Below are 18,334 nucleotides of genomic sequence, written 5' to 3' on the forward strand. Positions count from 1 at the left end.
TCAGGATCTGAACCCAGGGCGGGGGGAATTTGTTCCTTTGTTGCTGGTATCTACTAATGAAGAAGGTAATTTGTAGTCAGCCTGACCAGAAGTCATGGGAGCTGCTGGCTTCTAAGTCCCTGTTCTCACTCCAACTTTGAACTAAGTTTGTGATCACTTAGTGCCACGGTTGATGTCACAGTTCAGAGCTACTGCACCTGGTTTTCCCCTCCATGGTCCTTCTTCTCAGCCATCACCTCTCTGGGCAGAGACCCATGTCTCTCTCCCACATGACCAGAGTTCATCCAGGCTTCAGAGTTCACTTCCTACACTGCGATACTCCCAGCAAGCCAGAGTGCCTAAACAGGCCAGCATCTGCTCTTTGCTCTCTCTCTTCAGAGCCTATACACAGCGTAATTGCCCACAGTTATAAGTTACCATACAGCTCTTTCTAAGCAAGCACATTTATTCATTACAGAGAAAACATACTAAAACAATAAAAGAACCTACACGCATGCTAATAAGCTTACCAGAGGTCACCCCCCCACACACTCCAGTAGGGGCTCTGGTAGGAGTCAGTCCTTCAAATCACTTACACCAAGAGATTTTTCTGTAGTTACAAGTTCATAGCAGCTTTCCACCCGCCCCGAAGCTCAGTTTTTCCTTTAGACAGCTTGGGCCTTTGATCTTGAGACTCCGGGAACTGCTAATCAGTAGACAATGGTCCTCTCCTCAGAGCGTAGCTTCAAAAGGCTCAATTTTGTCATAACTGGAGGTGGAAATTTGCATTCACCTCCCCCTAGATACTCCCTAGGAAAAACCACTTGACACTGTTTGTCCAAAAGTCACATTGTGCCACAATAATACATACACCATTCATTTACTGAAATAGATCCAAAGATATGTAAAACTTAATTCAATAAGGTTTTTTAAGGATTTTGCAGGAACTTGCCATATCTGTCACAGCTGGCTCTACACAGGTTTTGTGTCACGCCCAGTATGGTGAAAGTTGTTAGTAGCTATGCCAGCTAGGAGTGTTTTGCCCCTGCCGGTGCCGAAGCTGACATCAGTGTCTTCTTGGAACCAGTTCAGTACAGGATGTTTAGTTTTGTTGCAGTATGGACAGAATCCCCCAATCAGGTTTGTGTTGTAAATTTGGTCAGTGTTTCTTCATTCCCAGCTGTATGAAATGGGACATCCCACAGTGCATTGCTGCACATGGTGCTGATTCCGTTGGGTTTGTGTCCTACAGGCGTTCTCTCCCCTGCTGAGGCACTATGGGATAGCAGTCCGAATTTTCCTAGAGTGCACTATTAAAAATACTACTAGGCAGCACGGAAGGTGAGGAAAGACACACAAATTCAGCTGTGATGGCAGGAAAGCTAGCATTTGACACAATATGCACCACACAAGTTGTAACTGGTCAAGGGGGTTGTACCACTCACCTGTTACAAAATCATGGGGAAGAGATGTACAGACCGGAGTTATATAGCTTTCCATCGGTCTCATTCCCTTCCTCATGAGGCATGGTTTGCTCAGGACTCTGCCTCCGGCTGATAGGTTGCAACCTTTGAATATCATGGTGTATTGGGAGGCAGAAAGGTCCCCTGACTGTTGGGCAGGGACTCAGGAGACCTAGGTTCTATTCCCATCACTGCCACCTATTCATTGTGTGGCCTTGGGAGAATTTCAAGACCAGTTGCCCTCCTTTGTAACCCACAGAGGGATCCAGGCATGAAAAAGGCCACAAAAGGGAATAAGGAATAAAAAAAGTGACTTCTCTTTTACGGAACAAGAGGTTTGTATTAATCATATATAAATAAAACCAGCATCTTGCTACCAAGCTATACAGCATGCATTACAGTAAACCAAGGAAAGAGAAAGGGCCAAATCCTGAGCAATGGGACTCTGGGTGTAGGTAAAGCCACCAAGATTTGGCCCTAAGTGACTATTAATCAGTGATGTAAATGCTGTGCCTTGGGAGCTCAGTACATTAAGGGTATGTCTACACTGCACACGAAGTCTGATTCAGGTTTGAGCCCAAGTCCCGCTTCCATCTATACACAGATCAGTCTGACTCAGTCCAGCAAGCACTCAGGACCTGGGTCCTAGGACCCTGCTAGGGGGGTTGGGTCAGAGTCCGAGGCCCACTGTGACTCAGGTCTAAACCCTGTCATTTTGCAGTGTGAACACAGTGGCCCAAAGCCCACCCCCTAGTCAGAAAGTCTGTGTAGCGCAGCAAGACCCAGGTCCAGCAATTGTAAGCCAAGGCTTATAGTGAAGTGTGGACACTTAAGCCTGGAAACACTGAGTCCACAAGCCCAGGATCCACAGACCCACATTTACAATGCAGTGAGGTATTCCTTAAGGGGGCACTTAGACTGCCGCCAGAACTGGAGCCACAACATCAGAGGGGAGTCAACCAAGAGGGTGATACCCATGGAGAACAAAGTGGAGAAGAAGACCCAAAAGGCAGCCACTGCTAGAAAAGCAGGGAAAGAGGCGGCTGCTCCCGGGAGGAGGGAGGAATGTGTCAATTTCTTTGTAACTTGCTCACTTATAATAAACAGTGTGAAAGAAAAGCAATCATCACTCTCTGTTGACAATATGCATTTTTTTCTCCTGATATTTTGGCAAAGAGCCATGATGGCAAAGAGCTCCTGTGCAGCTGGACAGAAGACAGAGTAGGGCAGACGCTTGCAGAGGGACAGGATAAAGGCCTGAAGAAGCCATTGATTTACTTTCAGATTTTAAAAAATGTTCTTTTCTGAACCTAGTGAAGCAACACGACTGAACCACCAAATATTAGTAAACAGCATTTTGCTGGGAATGCGTTCCTGGAAGATATCTTGAGTATATGGGTCATGTATCAGTGTGCAGCTTGTGTCAACAGTAGAGGCGGGAGGAGTCTAGTCTGGCTATATCCTTCCCAAGGCATTCTTTGTCAATACTTCACACTTGGCGCAATCTGGTCCATTGCAAAGACAAACTGATTTTGCTGAAATATTTTTACAAGGCCCAGTGATATGTCACCTCTGGCAGGGATGATTTAGCAAAGTCCACCTGAGGCAAGAAAATCATCCCCACTTCCCTGTAATCTAGTGATGGATTTTTTTAACATGAGCCTCCCTGCAGTGTGCTGCTGCTAAAATATTTATCTTCGTTAATGACAATGGTCTCAAAAGCCCTGGCTTTGACATTTTACCTTAGTGCACAAGGGTTTGTGCTGTCTAATAAATACACGCCATAGACTTTGTGTGCACCGTGCATTCAGTGGACTCTGCATTCCCCCCAAGTCACTGTAGTTTAAGATCAAGTCACTCATTGCTGGCCCCATTTAGTGTCTGATGTAATTCTTAGGGGGCTGGAGCGCCAAGATAGTTTCAAACATTTGTTATAAGCTACGTTAATTGGCCAGTTTAATATAATGCCGGATTCTGCATCCACAACCAAGCCACGTATTGCAGACGGGGCTTTTACCCATTCATAAAACTGGGTGTACTGTCACTAGTGTAAAGATTTCATTATTCCAGCGTGCCAGAAAATGATCATCTTTCTAATTATTTTATATCAGAATCCAAATACATATTTTAGCAATGTCAGAATTAAGATAAAATACATGCATTAAGCTTATGAAACAAGCAGCAAATGTTGTGCAGACATTGTATACACACTCTGTAGCTAGCTAACAATGCCCAGAAAAACTGTCAGTCAGTGCAAGCATTTAATTTAAATATTGGCCACTCTAAGTTTTACAAGTTCTTGGCCTCCCTTTTCAGCTGTTACTGTTTTGTAGTTCTTGCCCAATTGTGCGTTGTTTTCACCGTTTATACATTTTAGGCTGGTCTTGCTGTGTAATGTATGAAAGGTTCGTAAGTGAATGATCAAAGTCTTCCTTGAACTATGATGTAAATGACTGTAAAGTATTCGTGTGTGCTTGACTCATGATATCAAAGCAAATGTGACACGTCTCTGTGGTAAAGTATTGCATGCAGGTGTGCATGTGTAAGATACTTTAGATAGATAATTAATTTTTTTAGCATACACCTTTTCCTGTGTAGGCCTAGACAAGCAAACTTTTTGGCCCGAGGGCCACATTGGGGTTGCAAAACTGTATGGAGGGCCAGGTAGGAAAGGCTGTGCCTCCCCAAACAGCCTGCCCCCCGCCCCCTATCTGCCCCCTCCCACTTCCTGCCCCCTAACTGTCCCCCTCAGAACCCCTGACCCATCCAACCCCCGTCCCCCCTCCGCTCCTTGTCCCCTGACCGCCCCCCCAGAATCTCCTGCCCCTAACCGCCCCCCGGGACCTCACCCCCTATCCAATCACCCCCTTCTCCCTGTCCCCTGACCCCTATCCACACCCCACCCCCTGACAGGCCCCCTGGGACTCCCACGCCTATCCAACCGTACCCCACTCCCTTACCATGCCGCTCACAGCAGCAAGAGCTCGCAGCCCCGCTGCCAAGCCGGAGCCAACCCCATCGCCACGCTGCCCGGCAGGAGCGGCAGGCCACAAGGGGCCCTGTGAAGCTAATTTGCTCAGGCTCCGGCTTCAACCCTGGGTGGCGGGGCTTGGAACCCCAGGCTTCAGCCCCGTGCAGTGGGGCTTCAGCTTTCTGCCCCTGGGCCACAGCAAGTCTAATGCCAGCCTTGCTTGGCAGACCCCCTGAAACCTGCTCGGGGGCCCCCAGTGGGCCCCAGACCCCTAGTTGAGATCCACTGGTCTTGAAGGCAAGATCCAAGGAAGGCTAGGGAGAATACTAAACCATCCCCTAAACTGATCAGGGAGAGTCAACCAGTGGACATGAACAAAAATGAATCACTTGACTAGAAAAGAGGTGTGGGGGGAAGCAGGGGAAGAGAGCGAGAGAAGCAGAGCTCAAACTAGGGGACACATAGGAGCCAGATGTGGAGTGAGAACAGGAAAGTTCAGCTCAGAAGGCCAAACAGGGACATGGCTGATCTCATGCTATAAGATTCATTGGTCTCTACATAACCTGTACAATTTGCCTCTCCAGCAAGGTTGAGTGTAACCTTCGACACAGACATGGCTTTGCAATTTACACTTATTTACTCCCTCTCCATTCTTCCTGTTGAACTAACATACTGTATTTAAGCTAAATCAGAGTTGGCGAGGGTTTGGGGAGTTATTGCTGCCATCTATTCCGAGGGGAAGTAAATGATCCTTCAGCCTATAGAGGAGGAGACCAGAATTGGGCATCTAGATCTAATTCCAGCTTGGAGTCTCAGTCAAGGGGTCCTTTCCTAGAAACTAATGTTAGCAAATCTGGCTGCAGTCAGACCAGAGCATGTCCAAAGTCCAATGACTGTGGATCAGAGTTTGAAATGAAAAGGTAACAGACCCCGGAAAGGTCTTTAAAATACCAAGAAAGAAGTGTTTAAAAATGACCCGCTCTCAAAAATCAACTGATCAATTTCCTTTGCAAACTTTCACAGAAAAATTCAGCCATCCTGTGGAATTAATTACAAAATATTTCAAACCACATCTTCCTTTCTGAGCTAAGTAATCAGAGGAGTGAAAAATCAAGCTTTTAATGGAGCCATGTTTCAACCTAAATCCTGTTTACAATCTAAATTATGAAACCTCTCTCAAGCAACTCTATAACGGTGCTTTGCACTTTTATAGCATAGTCCCTAATATCAGAGGATCTCAACCCTCATGACAAACATCATAGTAGTTTGGCCTCAACAACCTCCTCATACAGGAAAGTACTGTCATCAACAAGGAAGGATGGTCCAGTGGCTAAAGCGCTAGCCTTGGACACAGGAACCTGGGCTGACGAACTTCTTGTGTGACTTTGTGCAAGTCACTAAGGAAAAGGCTTGTGCAAGTCACACAGAGGCTATCTATAAAATAGGGATAACAGCACTTCCCTACCTCACAAGGGTGTTTGTGAGTGGGGAAAATACATGAAAAGATTGGGAGGCACTCAGTTATGATGGTCCCAGGTGATGGGGGCCATAGTAGATGGATTTCTACATAGATTTTACAGAGGAGGAAAATGAGGCAGGGAGAGATTAATGAATTTGCTCAAAGTCACAAAAAAAGTCTAGGGTTAGAGCAATGCCTCTCACTCCTGCACTTCCACCACAAGAATTATAAACCGGGGCCTGACACATGAGGCTACAAACACTGTTTTTACAAGACCTGGATTCAAATACCGGTAAGATTCCATGTTCCATCCATGACCGTTGCTCAAGTCGGGACTGCATCACCTGGTCTGGATGTTTACACAGAGCAGCCGTAAACATTAGAAATAATTCTCTTGGACTTCCCATTTTTACTGGCAATATTGATCACATTCCATGCAAAGAAGCTTTATCCAGTCCCACATCTCATCCTGGATCTCCTGTCACTATCAAAACGCGGACATGGCCAAATCTGAACGCCTTATTTTTCCTTCCAAATACACAGCTTTCCCTTCATTCTCTGTCCTGGATAACACCACCCCCTTCTCCTCTTGTCCACTCAGGCTCATAACATAAGGACCCTCTTTGATTTTTCCCTCTCCTTTGCCCCTTATATCTATACTGTATCCAAATCTTGCCTCTTCTTCCTCCATAAAATATCAAGGATTCAACCTTTTTCTGTGTCTCCATACAGCTAAAAATCTCTTCCAGGCCTGCTTATCTCCCTTCCCTGTCCAGCTAGTTTTGTGGGCAATAAGTCATATTTTATACATTCAGTCACCACCAATATCAGCTCTGCTTTATGACGTCATATGCCCACATCACATATAAAACAATGCTAAGGGTTCTACATCATCCAACTAAAGAGACCTAGGGTATCTCAGATGACCACCATGGAATGGACAAGAACAAGCTGTTTGCGTGTGTGATGCACAGTCAATTTCAGTTTACAAATCACTTGTTGCCTCTGGCACCATGGATGATGCTGCAATCCTTAAAAAGAGAGGCTATGTCTTGGGAATCAATCTGGGAGAAGGGTCATACGCTAAAGTGAAATCTGCCTACTCTGATAGACTGAAATTCAACGTGGCTGTGAAGATAATCAACAAGAAAAAAGCTCCTCATGACTTCCTGGAAAGATTTCTCCCCAGGGAAATAGAGATTCTGGCCAAAGTGAATCACCGTGCAATTGTCAAGACCTTTGAGATTTTTGAGACATCTGATGGCAAAGTCTACATCGTGATGGAGCTTGGCGTACAAGGAGACTTGCTGGAGTTCATCAAGAGCAGAGGGGCCATCTCTGAGGATGTAGCTCGCAAGATGTTTCGCCAGCTGTCTTCTGCCATCAAGTACTGCCACGATTTGGATGTAGTCCACAGGGATTTGAAATGTGAGAACCTCCTTCTAGACAAAGACTTTAATATCAAACTGTCAGACTTTGGCTTTTCCAGACGACTGACTCGAGATGAAAATGGCAAAGTTATTCTCAGTAAAACCTTCTGTGGTTCTGCTGCGTATGCAGCCCCTGAAGTGTTACAGGGCATTCCCTATGAGCCTAAGATTTATGACATATGGAGTCTGGGTGTCATTCTGTTTATAATGGTCTGTGGATCAATGCCTTATGACGACTCAAACATTGGAAAAATGCTAAAGATTCAGAAAGAACACAGAGTGCACTTTTCCAACTCCAAAAGCTTGACAGTTGAATGCAAAGATCTTATTTACCGCATGCTGCAGCCAGACGTGGCTCGGAGGTTGCACATAGAGGAAGTTTTTAATCACAAGTGGCTGCAGACTCCAAAACCCAGAGTTCCTTTGGCAACTTCATTTGTAAAAGAGGGAGAGTGTTCTCAGAAGCTCAGAGAGTTGAAGTCAGAGCACAGACAGGAAATAGAACGCGTGGGGGAATCTAAGGCAGATCGACCAGATTACAAAACTGAGTTTAAAGTAGTGCCCAGATTGGAAGCAGTAGCGGAAGCAGAGGATGCCATTCCCGAGGAAGAGCAAGCAGAAGTTAATGATGTTACAGATCACATGCAAAAAATAGGTATCAAAAATGGTGATGATTAAAGGATAGCCAAGTATTTTATCTAGCCCCCAAAAGACTAATTGACAAGACTATGGAGTGAGGAGTATGAAAAGGGACCAAAGCAGAAAGATGTAAAAAACAATTTTATGAATTCTTTTAGATCTCTATATTGGTAGCAACATAGCTGAACAATCCATCAATAAATCACTTACATTCATAATAAAAGTGTAAATGTAACCAAAGGAGTATTTTTTTCTCCTAGTCAGATCTGGCTGCAGAATGGTGTAGACGCTGCCACAATGCCTGGCTTCTTTTGCTACGTGTCTCCTGTCACTGTGAAGCTGTTATGAGATCTGTCATCATTTTGATGTTTGGGAACTCACTGAGTTGTAGCCAGCCTCTGACAGCCTGTTTCCTAAAAGAGTGGAATAAAAAGCTATTGTCTCCTTCCATTAATCGTATCTTTGAGCTGGTTCTCAGTGCCAATTCCTTAAGTCATCTGAAAATGCATAGTTGAACTTGGAAAGACCTCATGCTTCTAAGCAGGTCATCATGGCCAGTTCTGCCCATACGGGTGAATTCAGGCTTGACAAGACCTAGGTCCACCAAAACGCTATGGGGCTGCAACTGTGTTTATGTGGCTTCTATGCAGGCAGGAGCTTAAAGGTACATTTTGACACACACTTGCATATCTCTACTATAGCTACATGAACGCTGTGGGGTTTCATTTTTGATGGGGTCCATCAAATCAGCTCTGTTGTTTCGTTCACAGGGGGTTGGAGGTAAAACACCCCCTGCGTGCTCTGATGGAGGCTTGGCTTTGCAAAGACAAACTTCCATCTGAATAGCCACTCCCTCCCAAGCTCTGGAATGGCACCTCGAGGGCACCTCTTTTCTCCCACCTCTTTCTGTACTGTGGGCTCCCCTCCTGCAGTTTGCACCATGGTGAAATGTAGGGGGAAAAAACCAAGATTGAATTCTGCAATTTACAAAACAATTGCACGGGAGTTTCCCTTTGGGCTGAAGAATCAAAGGTTGCCTTTGGTCAAGATGGACAACAGCACAAGTAGCTGCAGCCTCCCTACCCCAACTCTGCCTATACTGACAGCCCTGATTGTTGCACCAGGTCTATAGAACCAGCCAAGAGATTTTTATTGATTGATTTTTGCATCATTCCCATGTTCATTTGGTCCTGAACGTTGGCCTCCTAGTTGGAATTATTCTGCCATGTTTCCTAGTTCTGTGCAAAGCTGTTCCCATGTAAAGTTGTCCCATTTAGCTTGCATGTAAGGATGCAGCAAGTCTTGCTTCAGACAGGATCTCACACTAGCCTAATTATTTTAATGTAATGCCACCTGAGGGGTTTCCTGGTAAAGTGGGTTAATGCTCTAGTCTCATCTCTGGGGACCCAGATGCCCAGCCTGATTAAGGCAAGTGTAAAGAAGTCGGATGGATTTACTGTAGGTTTTACTATCCACCCCACCAAAGCATTCATACAAGGTCTTCTAGTACTAGTTCCCCTTTAAACATTTCAGCTGGAAGTACTGCATGCTGTGGACGTGGTTTTGTAGACATTGGAACTAGAGTTCCAAGCACGTATTAAAAAGGGCTGACGGAGGCCCAGAGGGATGTCTCTGAGAAAAGCAATGCAGGTGAAACCAGGATAACATACTGCACTAGATTGCTGCCTCTCTTTCATAAGAATGAAGAACTCCCCCAAGCCATTAAAAAGAGAGAGTGGTGAGGAGGAGATGGAAGGCAAGTTAGAGCCACTAATGCCATTCCAATGTCCAGAAAGGCACGTTAGAGATGGCAGTGATGTGCGTTCAGACTCCAGCACATACGCCCATTACTGCTCTGTCTCTCTCTATCCTCTATGGATCTTAGATGTTTTTTCTATTCTTGACAAACTACTGAGGACTATGCCAGGGTTAGCCAGGACCTGCACTCAGCTTGGACTTTTGGTTCTTAAGTACTGTCATCCCTCATGCTGGCAACTTCTCCCTCTCACAAAAGCAGCTTACGCTGTGCCAAAAACAATTATGCTAAGTATCAGATCCTCTCCAGCATTCCTTTGACTTCCCCAGAGATCGACCTGATTGCAACCTACATATTAACGTAGCACTTACATGGCACTTTACATCTTCTGAGAGCTTGTACAGATGTTAATTCATTTGCACAACATCCCTGTGCAGCAGCCAAACAAAATCACCCTCACTTTGCAGGTGGGTCAGCTGAGGCATGGATACCTGAAGGTAATCACCCTGGGTCACACAGCAAGTCACTGGCAGAGGTGAGATTAGAAATCAGGTTTGCCTGGCTCCTAATCCCAAATACAAGACACTAGCTCAAAATGCCTTTAGCTCCAGGGGCAGCCCACCACAGAACTAGTCTATTGAACAGATTTCTCTCTGGTTACCGAACCTGGCTCTGTAGAAATGTTGGCACAGTTGGGGAACAGCATTCTGTTCCTCTCTGACTCCCTTGTCATGTGTGATATTGACAACCACACCTTTGTATTAATGTAGATCTTATCTGGTCTATCCTGCAGTGAGCTGCTTCAGGCCTCTGTATCCACTGGCTCTTTGCTCATCTTCGCTGGAACATGTTTTACATCTACACACAGCCCCTTGGCAGTCATTATTCAGGGAGTTGCTAATGGCCCTAGCTTAGTCAATGACTCCCAGCCCCTATTTCAGTTCCTCTGCAGAGACTAAGGTTTAGAAGATGAATGATTACTTTGAGATGAACACAGAGAAAACAGAACCATTGCTGATCATCCCTTCCCAGCACCGCTGGTCACTGTCGTCTCCTAAGAGATCTAAACTGTGTAATATTGGAGGCACCTGGGAGGCCTCCCATTGATCAGGCAGTAAAGAAATGAAGGTTCATTACCTGTAACTGGAGTTCTTTGAGATGGTCTTTGTGCATTCACACACCTGGGAGGCGCTGGCGGGTCCACTTCAGACAGTGGAACCTTTTCATAGCAGTGGCCATTGGAATGCTCACATGACCCTCCCCTCTCCATTCCTGAACGTTCGGAGGGTGAAGCTATAAAGGCGGGGTAGGAGTGGAGTCCTCTGATGCATCAATTCCTTCCACCACCTCCTCCAAGTCAAGTTCTATGAGGACTTAAAGGAAGAGATGAAGATGGGCTGGAAGTGTGACTATGCAGAGTCTAGCTCCAAGAAGTCCAGATACAGGTAAGGCCAGGTCTACGCTACAGCTCCATATTGGTAGAACTGTGTCACTCAGGGGTGAGAAAAGTCCACACTGCTGAATGACGTAGTTGTACCAACCCCCCCCCCCGACAGTGCTATGTCTCCAACATAGCTACCGCCTCTTGGGGAGGAGGATTAGCTATGGGGGTAGGAGAAGCTCTCCTGTTGGCATAGGAGCATCTACACTAAAGCGCTACAGTGGCACTGTGCACAAAGAGAAGCCTAAGTAACCTTCATTTCTTCAAGTATCTGCTGCATATTCCCACTCCTGGGGTAGTTTGGCAAAAGGTACCCCATAAATGGCAAGTGAGATTCAGAGTTCTACTGACTAGGAATTGAGGTAGAGCTCTACCAAACTGAGCAGCTGATGTAGATTCTAGCTGTAGGGAGTAGTGCTTTGTAAATGTACGTACAGAGCTCCAAGCAACAACCCTACAGATTTCCGCAATAGCAATACATCTAAACCATGCTATGGTGAAGGTAGCCATTGCTCTGATAGAGTGTGACCTAACGCCTATGCAGGGTGGAGTAGATGCTAGTTTACACTTTCCTCTGTGCACTAACTGACACTAGACAACATCTGTGAAGCGACAGCATGACCTTTATGTCTGCATGTGAAATAAAGAGACTAGAAAACTTACAAAATCCTTGACTTCTGTTTAAATCTGTTTGTCCAGTTTTAGAAATGTTATTCCATGAGATAAAATGAACAAGGACATGCTTATAATGTTGCTTCTAAAATACATTCTATTTGCTGGAGAATAAAAACGCTCTCTTAACAGCCAAAGAACACAGCTTTGACTCACCTGTGTGAGCATGAAATCTAAGGGGAAATACTGGCAGCTTTATCGCTTGGTTAACGTGAAAATCACATACCACTTTGGGGAGGAATCTAGGGTTAGGGTACATCACCATCTTATCCTTGTGAAAGATGGTGAATGGAAGCTCAGCCATGAAGGCACAGAGGTTACTCAGGCCCCTGGCAATTTGCCACTGTAATTCCAAGCGCTACCAATGAAAACACTGTTCTACTGATTGAATCCATCTTCTTTCTCTCCCTATCAGAAAGTCTGGAGGGTGATTGTCCTCCTCTGGATCTTTGGACAGCTACTGCCACAACCAGAGAGCTAAGGTAAGGTGCATGTGAATGAATGAAAACCCTTTGTAGGATAAATGATATCATGTGTCAGTATTTTTTGATGTAGCCTGACATGATGGAAGAGTAGACCACACTGCTTTCACAGGATGCAGTAGTCCACGGAAGGGTAATCTTATTCTTGATGGAAGAACCAGAATGGAAGGTTTCTTGCAGAGTGATCAGTGTCATCACCCTACAGTTCTAGAACTTATGGACAGAAAAACATCCTCAGAAGGAGAGGAAGCCAAAGCAACCCCAACATTTGCAACTGGGGGAAGATTCAGCATCAAGTTCTGGCTCCAACTCTTGATATTCTTCCTGAGCTGCAGGCCACTCGTCTTCTTCTGACGTAGCGTGACAGACTAGGATTGGAGAATGCTCCCTGAAAGCAAGTGACATTGACAGAACTGGGAATCTTGAAACTTTTCTGGACCCCTAGTAGGGCAGGGGTTCCTACACTGATGAGAACGTGGATTATTTCTGTAGTGCCTAGGTGAAAGCTAATAGGGCCATCGAGGCCAGGGAAGTACCTGCCAATCATGACAGTTTGTTGAACTGTTGGCTGCATGACTGGTGTGAAGCTGAAGGGTCTGGTTTTGTGGAACATTGGACCCTATTCAAGTGGAAGAGGGGTCTGTATGAACAGGACAACCTGCATCTCACACTTAGTGGGGGATAATCTTGGTTGGAGGCCAGCTGGAGCAGCCAGGAGGACATTAAACTAGCAACACACAGGGAGGGAGCTAAGAAGGCAAACATAGTACAAACTCAAATGCAGCTTGTCACAAAAAAATTGAACCTATGTGGCACAGAATGCGGAAAGAAGAAAATTTTCTATTGCTTATATAGCAATGCTAGGAGGTCTGGGGGCCAAGCAAGAGGAATTGGAATTCTCAGGGATGAAGAGAAAATTGATCTATTTTGACTTTCTTGAAACCTGGTTGGATAATTCACATGATTGGAATATTAAAATTAGTGGTTAAAAGCTGCCTAGGAAGAGTAGGGGGTAAGAGAGATGTACACTCTACATTAGAGACTTCATCACCTGTTTAGAGCTGTTGATGAGTCAGAATTACAGGATCTTGAATGCTAACAAAGCCCAGGAGATAGTACTAGTGGGAGTCCATCATAGATCATTGAATCAAAACTAGAGAATAGGATGTGAGACTCCTTAAGTACCTGTCTGCACTGTATGGAGAGAAAAATTGTGTTATGGGGGTTGTCAATTTGGGAGACACAGGCTGGAGGGCTACTTAAGGCAGAAGTGAAACATCATATATAATTTTAAAACACAAAAGGTACTGTGCCCAACATGAGGTAACCGTTTTGGACCTCTTTATGACTGAGCAAGATGAATTAATCACTAAAAGAAGTTGTTGGTTGCCTAGGAATGAGTGATCCTAACCTGATTCCATTCAATACAGGCACACACAGGACAGTCCCAACCAGTAATAAATATACTTGGTGCTTCAAAATGAACAATTCCCAGATATGAGCAAAATTATGAGCAGAACTGATTGGGAGAAAAAAATTGGACTGAAAAACATGAATGAAAATGAACATAAGAACAGTCATACGGGGTCAGACCAAAGGTTCATCTAAGCCTAGTATCCTGTCTTCTGACAGTGGCTAATACCAGGTCCCCCAAAGGAAATGAACAGAACAGGTAATCATCAAGTGAGCCATACCCGGCCACCCAGTCCCACCTTCTGGCAAACATAGGCTAGGGATACCATCCTTGTCCATCCTGGCTAATAGCCATTGATGGACCTATCCTCCATGAACTTATCTAGTTCTTTTTTGAACCCTGTTAGTGTCTTGGCCTTCACAACATCCTCTTGCAAGGAGTTCCACTGTGCGTTGTGTGAAAAAATACTTCCTTTTATTTGTTTTAAACCTGCTGCCTATTAATTTCATTTGGTGACCCCTAGTTCTTGTGTTATGAGGAGTAAACAACACTTCCTTATTTACTTTCTCTACACCAGTCATGAGTTCATAGATCTCAATCATATCTCCCCCTTAGTCGTCTCTTTTCCAAGCTGAAAAGTCCCAGTCTTATTAATATCTCTTCATATGGCAGCCGTTCTATACCCCTAATAATTTTTGTTGCCTTTTTCTGAACCTTTTCCAATTCCAATACATCTTTTGAAATGGGACAACCACCTCTGCACTCAGTATTCAAGATGCGGGCATACCATGGTTCTATACGGAGGCAATATGATATTTTCTGTCTTATTTATCCCTTTCCTAATGATTCCCAACACGGTCAGCTTTTTTGACAGCTGCTGCACATTGCATAGGTGTTTTCAGAGAACTATCCACAATGACTCCAAGATCTCTCTCTAGTGATAACCGTTAAGTTAGACCCCATCATTTGATATGTATAGTTGGGATGATGTTTTCTAATGTGTATTACTTTGCATTTATCAACATTGAATTTAATCTGCCATGTTGTTGCCCAGTCACCAGTTTTGTGAGATCCCCTTGTAGCTCTTCGCAGTCTGCTTTGAACTTATCTTGAGTAGTTTTGTGTCCTCTGCAAATTTTGCCACCTCATTGTTTACCCCTTTTTCCAGATCATTTATGAAGATGTTGAATAGAACTGGTCACAGTACAGAGCCCTGGGGGACACCACTATTTACCTTTCTCTAGTCTGAAAACTGACCCTTTATTCCTACTTTGTTTCCTATCTTTTAACCAGTTACTGATCCATGAGAGGACCTTCCCTCTATGACAGCTTAATGGGGAGTTCTTTAAGTAGGGTTTATTAGATGGCCAAAAAGCCACAATCAAGAAATAGGACAACTTTAGCTAAAAGCACATCTTGGTTCAGTGGCAAAGTGAAAGCAGCAATTAGAAATAAAAAAGCAACCTATAACAAATGGAAAAAAGGAGAAATAGCCATCCCTATAAATTAGAAGTTATGAAGTGTAGAAAATTGGTATGGGAAGCTAAAGATATCAGAGAAAAATCTATGGCTGGTGGGGCTAGAGACAGTAAGGCGTTCTTTAAGTTATTAGGAAATAAATAAATCCTAGAAAAGGTATAGGCCCGTTACTAGGTGGAAATGGTAAAATTATTAGTAATGATGCAGAAATGTTCACAAAATATTTCTGTTCTGTATTTGGAAAGAAGCAGGATGATGGGCTTGTACCACGTAAGGATGATGAGGTGCTTTCCAGTCTATTAGTAACCGAGGATGTTAAACATCATCTACTATGGATAAACACTTTGAAATCAGCCAGCTTGGATAATTTACACTTAAGAGTCCTATAAGAGTTGGCTGAAGAGATCTCTGTCCCACTGACAATTTTTAATAAATCTTGGAATAGTTGGGGAAATTCTAGCAGACAGGAAGACTGCTAATGTGCCAATATGCAACAAGGGCAAGCAGATGACCTAGTTAGACTGACATGAATCCCTGGCAAGAGTGGGAAGCTGCTATAGGATTCAACTGATAAAGAACTAAATGACAGGAATATATTGAATTCCAGTCCACAGGGTTTTATGGAAAATAGGTCTTGTCAAACAAACCTGAGTTCATTCTTTCAGAAGATTATAAGTTTGGTTGATATAGGCAATGGTGTAAATGTAATAGACTTGGGCTTTAATAAGGCATTTGACTTAGTACCACACAGCATTCTGATTTAAAAAATAGCACTAAACAATGAGCACACATTAAGGGGACTAAAAAACACCTGAGAGGGCTTTAATGGGGAATCATCAACAGATGGAGGGAGTTCTGAGTGGGATCCAGCAGAGGTCCAACGTTATTCAACATTTTCATTAATGATCTGGAAGTCGATACAAAATCACTGCTGATCAGATTTTCAGCTGACACAAAGATTGGTGCAATGGCAAATAAAGATGAGGATAGGACAATCATACAGAGAGAGCTGGGAACCTTCCAACAAACTGCATTTTAATACAGCCAAATGCAAAGTTACGCATCCAGGAACAAGGAATGAAGGCCATACCCACAGAACAGAGGACTGTATCTTGGAAAGCAGTGACTCTGAAGAAGATTTAAGGGACACAGTGGACAAGCAACTCAGCATGAACTCCCAGGAGAATACTGTGGCAAAAAGGGCTAGTGCAATCGTTGGACATATAAACGGGAGTAGTGAGTAGGAAGGTGATTTTTCCTCTGTATATGGCATTGGTAAGACTGATACTGGAATACTGCACTTAGTGCTCGTGTCCATATTTTTTAAAGGATTTGGAAAAATTGGGGAGGGTGCAGAAAAGAGCCACAAAAATTAGCTGAGGGCTGGAAAAAATGCCATACAGGGAGATACTTAAGAGCTCATTCTGTTTAGCTCAGTAAAAAGAAGATTAAGAGGTGATTTGATTTCAGATAATAAGTATGTTCACATGAAGAACACACCAGATACTAAAAGGTTCTGTGATCTAGCAGAGAAAGGCATAACAAAAACCAATGGCCAGAAGCTGAAGCCAGACAAATTCAAATTAGAAATAAAGCACAAATGTTTAACCGTGAGGGGGATTAAGCACTGGTATGAACTACCAAAGGGAGAGGTAGAGCCTTAATTTCTTGAGGTCTTCAAATGAAGACTGGATGCCTTCTGGAAGATATGCTTTAGCCATACAAAAGTTGTTAGGTTCAATATAGAGTTGAACTGGGTGAGATGCAATGGCCTCTGATTTTATGGTTCCGGCTGGCCTTAAAAATCGATGAATCTCTGAATTGTTAAACAGTTAATTCATGAACATGACACCAACAGGTACTCATCATGGACCTTTCTAGTGATCTGAAGATATGTAATATTAACCGTAAATAATATTTATAATCTTCACCTTTAATGTCAGATTCACCAATATCCTCCGGCTGCTTTCTGCCACTCTGGAGCAATACAAAGTAACCAGTGTGTACTGGGCAAGTTAAACTGGGTTTACAGTTGCTCTGCATCTCCAGAGGAGCCCAAAGCTCCTCTGGAGCCCCAAGCAGTTGGAGTGTAGTGGGGAGTATGGCTTGTACTTTGTTTGAGCTATCCAGAATATTTTTCCACATTTCATTCATATATTATACATTGCATGTATATTTCCAAGATATGAAACTGGAATTTGACTCTCTAGATCGCAGACGCCTTAAAACAATAGAACTATATCATGCACATTAGCTGTACAGAAAAGTTTGTGGTTAGTTGAATTGTCTTTTATATCATAGTGGTTCCAATAAAGAGCATCATGAGCTGCCCCATCTATATAATGACAAATTAGACATAACACTTATTAATAACTTAGCTCACTTACAACTTAAGTTCTTCAAATATAGCCTATGAGGTTTCAATACTTTTTAATGAGATGGACATTTTAAGAGTATGTTACTCTATTAATATTGTCCAGGACAAAGAATAATAAAAGTACTACAGTTCTTAAACAACCCATTTTAAAATTCATTTTCATTCAAACAATTTAAAGGATTTACTTGTAAATTCTCGGAAAACTTATTCTGTCCACAAAGCATAAGTGCTGTAATTTTGAGGCTATATTCTTCTTACATAAACTGGCTGAATCCCTGCTTTAAGGGCAAAACTCAACTTTCAGTATGGAACCACAACCAGTGGCTCCATGTAAACACATATAAGTGTGTATGTTTATGAGACATATATAGGGCTTCTGATTTTTAGTTTTAACTGAAAAACACCCCCAATATAAAACAAAAAGCAGTGTTTATCCCAAAGAACACCAGAAATTGTTACTTGTACCCAAGGGCTTGTCTACATGGAGCAGTAGAAGGGACTTCTAGGGTGTGATCTCTAAAACACGCTAACATGCTGCATCTTACTTGGTCCATGTAGACCCTACTTGTATGCACTAGGGGTTCCCTAGTGCACTTTAACTTAGTGCAGTTTGAAACAGTACTACAGTCATTAGTATATTACTGTAATAAGTAAGGAATAAAATCTACATTATTCATTACAATATATACAAAGAGAAAGCCCCAATTTTTGGACAAAACTCAAATTGCTAAAAATAACCTCCCCAAAGTGAAATTAATACACCCCCACCCAA

The 18,334-nt window shown here is 43.5% G+C and overlaps 1 protein-coding gene and 1 long non-coding RNA gene across 2 annotated transcripts in view; both read left to right on the forward strand.

Moving 5' to 3' along the window:
- LOC144929484 (uncharacterized) overlaps positions 1-18,334 on the forward strand; it is a 45,167-nt gene that overhangs the window by 11,386 nt on the left and 15,447 nt on the right. The window contains exon 2 of the long non-coding RNA XR_013634730.1: positions 12,226-12,292. This is a non-coding gene — a long non-coding RNA (uncharacterized LOC144929484). The remainder of the gene's footprint in view (positions 1-12,225; positions 12,293-18,334) is intronic.
- LOC140898609 (testis-specific serine/threonine-protein kinase 2) lies at positions 6,750-8,060 on the forward strand. The gene has a single exon (XM_073312660.2). The coding sequence runs from the start codon at positions 6,886-6,888 to the stop codon at positions 7,978-7,980; it is 1,095 nt and encodes a 364-aa protein (XP_073168761.1). The 5' UTR covers positions 6,750-6,885; the 3' UTR covers positions 7,981-8,060.

Source organism: Lepidochelys kempii, chromosome 15 (assembly GCF_965140285.1).
Source record: "Lepidochelys kempii isolate rLepKem1 chromosome 15, rLepKem1.hap1, whole genome shotgun sequence".
In the NCBI taxonomy this organism is placed as follows: Eukaryota; Metazoa; Chordata; order Testudines; family Cheloniidae; genus Lepidochelys; species Lepidochelys kempii.

What these genes read in the sequence shown, in the direction of transcription:
- LOC140898609 (XM_073312660.2), top strand. Translation starts at nt 6,886, where the DNA reads ATGGATGATGCTGCAATCCTTAAAAAGAGAGGCTATGTCTTGGGAATC.